General features: G+C 23.7%; 1 protein-coding gene across 1 annotated transcript in view; it reads left to right on the top strand.

Annotated features, from left to right (window-relative positions):
* The window catches only part of PF3D7_1245600 (kinesin, putative), a gene marked incomplete at both ends in the record, with an annotated part of 4818 nt that overhangs the window by 66 nt on the left and 2252 nt on the right, over nucleotides 1-2500 (top strand). The window contains one exon of the mRNA XM_001350806.1: nucleotides 1-2500. This exon is cut by the window's left edge and continues 66 nt beyond it; it is cut by the window's right edge and continues 2252 nt beyond it. Within this exon, the coding sequence (XP_001350842.1) occupies nucleotides 1-2500 (2500 nt within the window).

Below are 2500 nucleotides of genomic sequence, written 5' to 3'. Positions count from 1 at the left end.
ATTAGCAAGAATAATAAAATTATTAAAAATAAAGAAGGAGGTAAAAATTTATATACTTGGTATATAGATAATAAAATTGATGAAAAAAAAAAAAAAAATGAAGATATAGAAAATAACAAAGCTAAATATTTTGAAGATGTTGCTATAAATAAGAATGTAGAAGAATATATTAATGTGATATGTAGAATAAAAAATAATAAAATTGATATAAATAATAAAATTGATACAAATAATAAACTTGATACAAATAATAAACTTGATACAAATAATAATATAAATAATAACAATGTTGATGTTATAAAAAAGATTTCTTATAATAAATTAGTTATAGATACATTCCATGTAGGTAATAAGAGTTCACTCAATTTTGAATATACATACGATAGAGTGTATGATATAGAAAATAATAATCATATGATATTTAATGATTATATAAAAAATAATATTAAAAATATATTCCAAGGTATTAATTGTAGTATATTAGCATATGGACAAACTAATAGTGGGAAAACGTATACTATGTTAGGAAATTTTGATTTTCTGAATAATTTATTTCATCTTTGTAAAGATTATAATACTTGTCATAATAATGAAAATAAAATTAATAAGGTACATGATAAGATAAACCATAAAGATAATAATGACAATAATAAGGATGCTACTCATAATAATAATAATATTATTAAGACTAACATAAACATGAATAACTCTGATCAACATAATGATATTCATTTAACATACGATGAATTAACCAACTGTATAACAAACGAACCAAATAATGTAGGTATCATACCACATTGTATTAATTACATTTTTAATTATATAAATTATCATAAACAACAAGATAAAATTAATGATAAAATAAAAGAATTTACTGTTACCTTATCCATTCTCGAAATATACAATGAAGTGATTTATGATTTAATAAGTGGAGAAAGCAATTTATCTGTACATATGATAGATTCTAATAAAAACGAATTTATTATAAAAAATCTAAAAGAAGTGGAAATCGAAAATATTATTAGTGCTCTCTATTATTTAGAACAAGGAGTAAATAATAGAAAAATAGCGTTTACACATATGAATAAAGCTTCTTCAAGATCCCATTTAATATTTATTATTAAAATAAATAGATATATATATTCAACCAACACTATAAGATGTGGGAAACTATGTCTTGTCGATTTAGCAGGAAGCGAAAGATTAAAACAAACCAAAGCAACGGGATCGATCAAAATAGAAACTACTATGATTAACAAAAGTTTAACTGTTCTTAGTAAAGTTATTAATTCTTTAGCTATCATGCAGATAAAGGAAAAAATAGAAAAAAACATCAAGGAAAAGGAAAAGAATAAAGATAATGACAAAGATGATGACAAAGGTAATGACAAAGGTAATGACAAAGGTAATGACAAAGATAATGACAAAGGTAATGACAAAGGTAATGACAAAGATAATGACAAAGGTAATGACAAAGGTAATGACAAAGGTAACCATAACATTAATGATAACATTAATGATAACCTTAATGATAACCTTAAGGATAACCTTAAGGATAACCTTAAGGATAACCTTAATGATAAGGATAAATATTCGTGTGATAACAATATAAACATAAATAATAACAACAGTCATATAAATAATTCAAGTCACAATCCACACAGTAATACCTGTAATATACATATTCCTTATCGAGATTCTAAACTCACAAGAGTATTATCCGATAGTCTAGGAAATAATTGTAAAAGTATTCTCATATGTACGTTATCTTCAAAGTTACAATATTTAAACGAAACGGCATCAACAATAAAATTCGCGCAAAGGGCTAAAATGGTTAAGGCCAAACCAATCGTGAGAGAAGAAAAAGTAGAAAACAAAAAGGAAGCTGATACAAATGAAAAAGAAAAAAATATGAAAAAAAAAAAGAAAAAAAGAAATGAAGAAAAAAATGATAATAATGGTGATGATTATAAGGAAGATAATTATGATGATGATGATGATGATGATGATGATGATGATGAAAAAAATAACCTGTATGACAATAAATTAAATATTTTCCTCAATTTTAATAAAAATCACATAACCAAAGATATCATCTTCTTTTGTTTTAGTCTCTGTATTTTCAGCTATATATGTGGATTTAAAAGCACTGGAAAAGTGAAATATTTAGACTTCTTTATTGAATCCTATAAAAATAAAATCGACATTATTAAAGAGCAACTTAACAAAAGTAACGAATCAAACAAAAATGACATAAACGAATATCTTATGAAAACCTTTGACGATTTAAAAGTATTAACAGAAGAAGAGAGGCAACGAAATATGAAATTAAATATGGAGAAATTAAAAAAATGTAAAGATGATAATAAAAATACAATAAACCAAATACAAAAGAAACAAGAAAATGAAGAACACGCTTTGACCATAAGAAATTTAGCTAAGGTAGATCCTACCTTGATTTCTAAATACGATATACAGAAGAAATATCAACATAATAATA

Source organism: Plasmodium falciparum (genome assembly GCF_000002765.6).
Source record: "Plasmodium falciparum 3D7 genome assembly, chromosome: 12".
Classification (NCBI taxonomy): Eukaryota; Apicomplexa; class Aconoidasida; order Haemosporida; family Plasmodiidae; genus Plasmodium; species Plasmodium falciparum.
The sequence above is the reverse complement of the archived record's forward strand: the minus strand, read 5'-3'. Positions and strand labels throughout refer to the sequence as shown.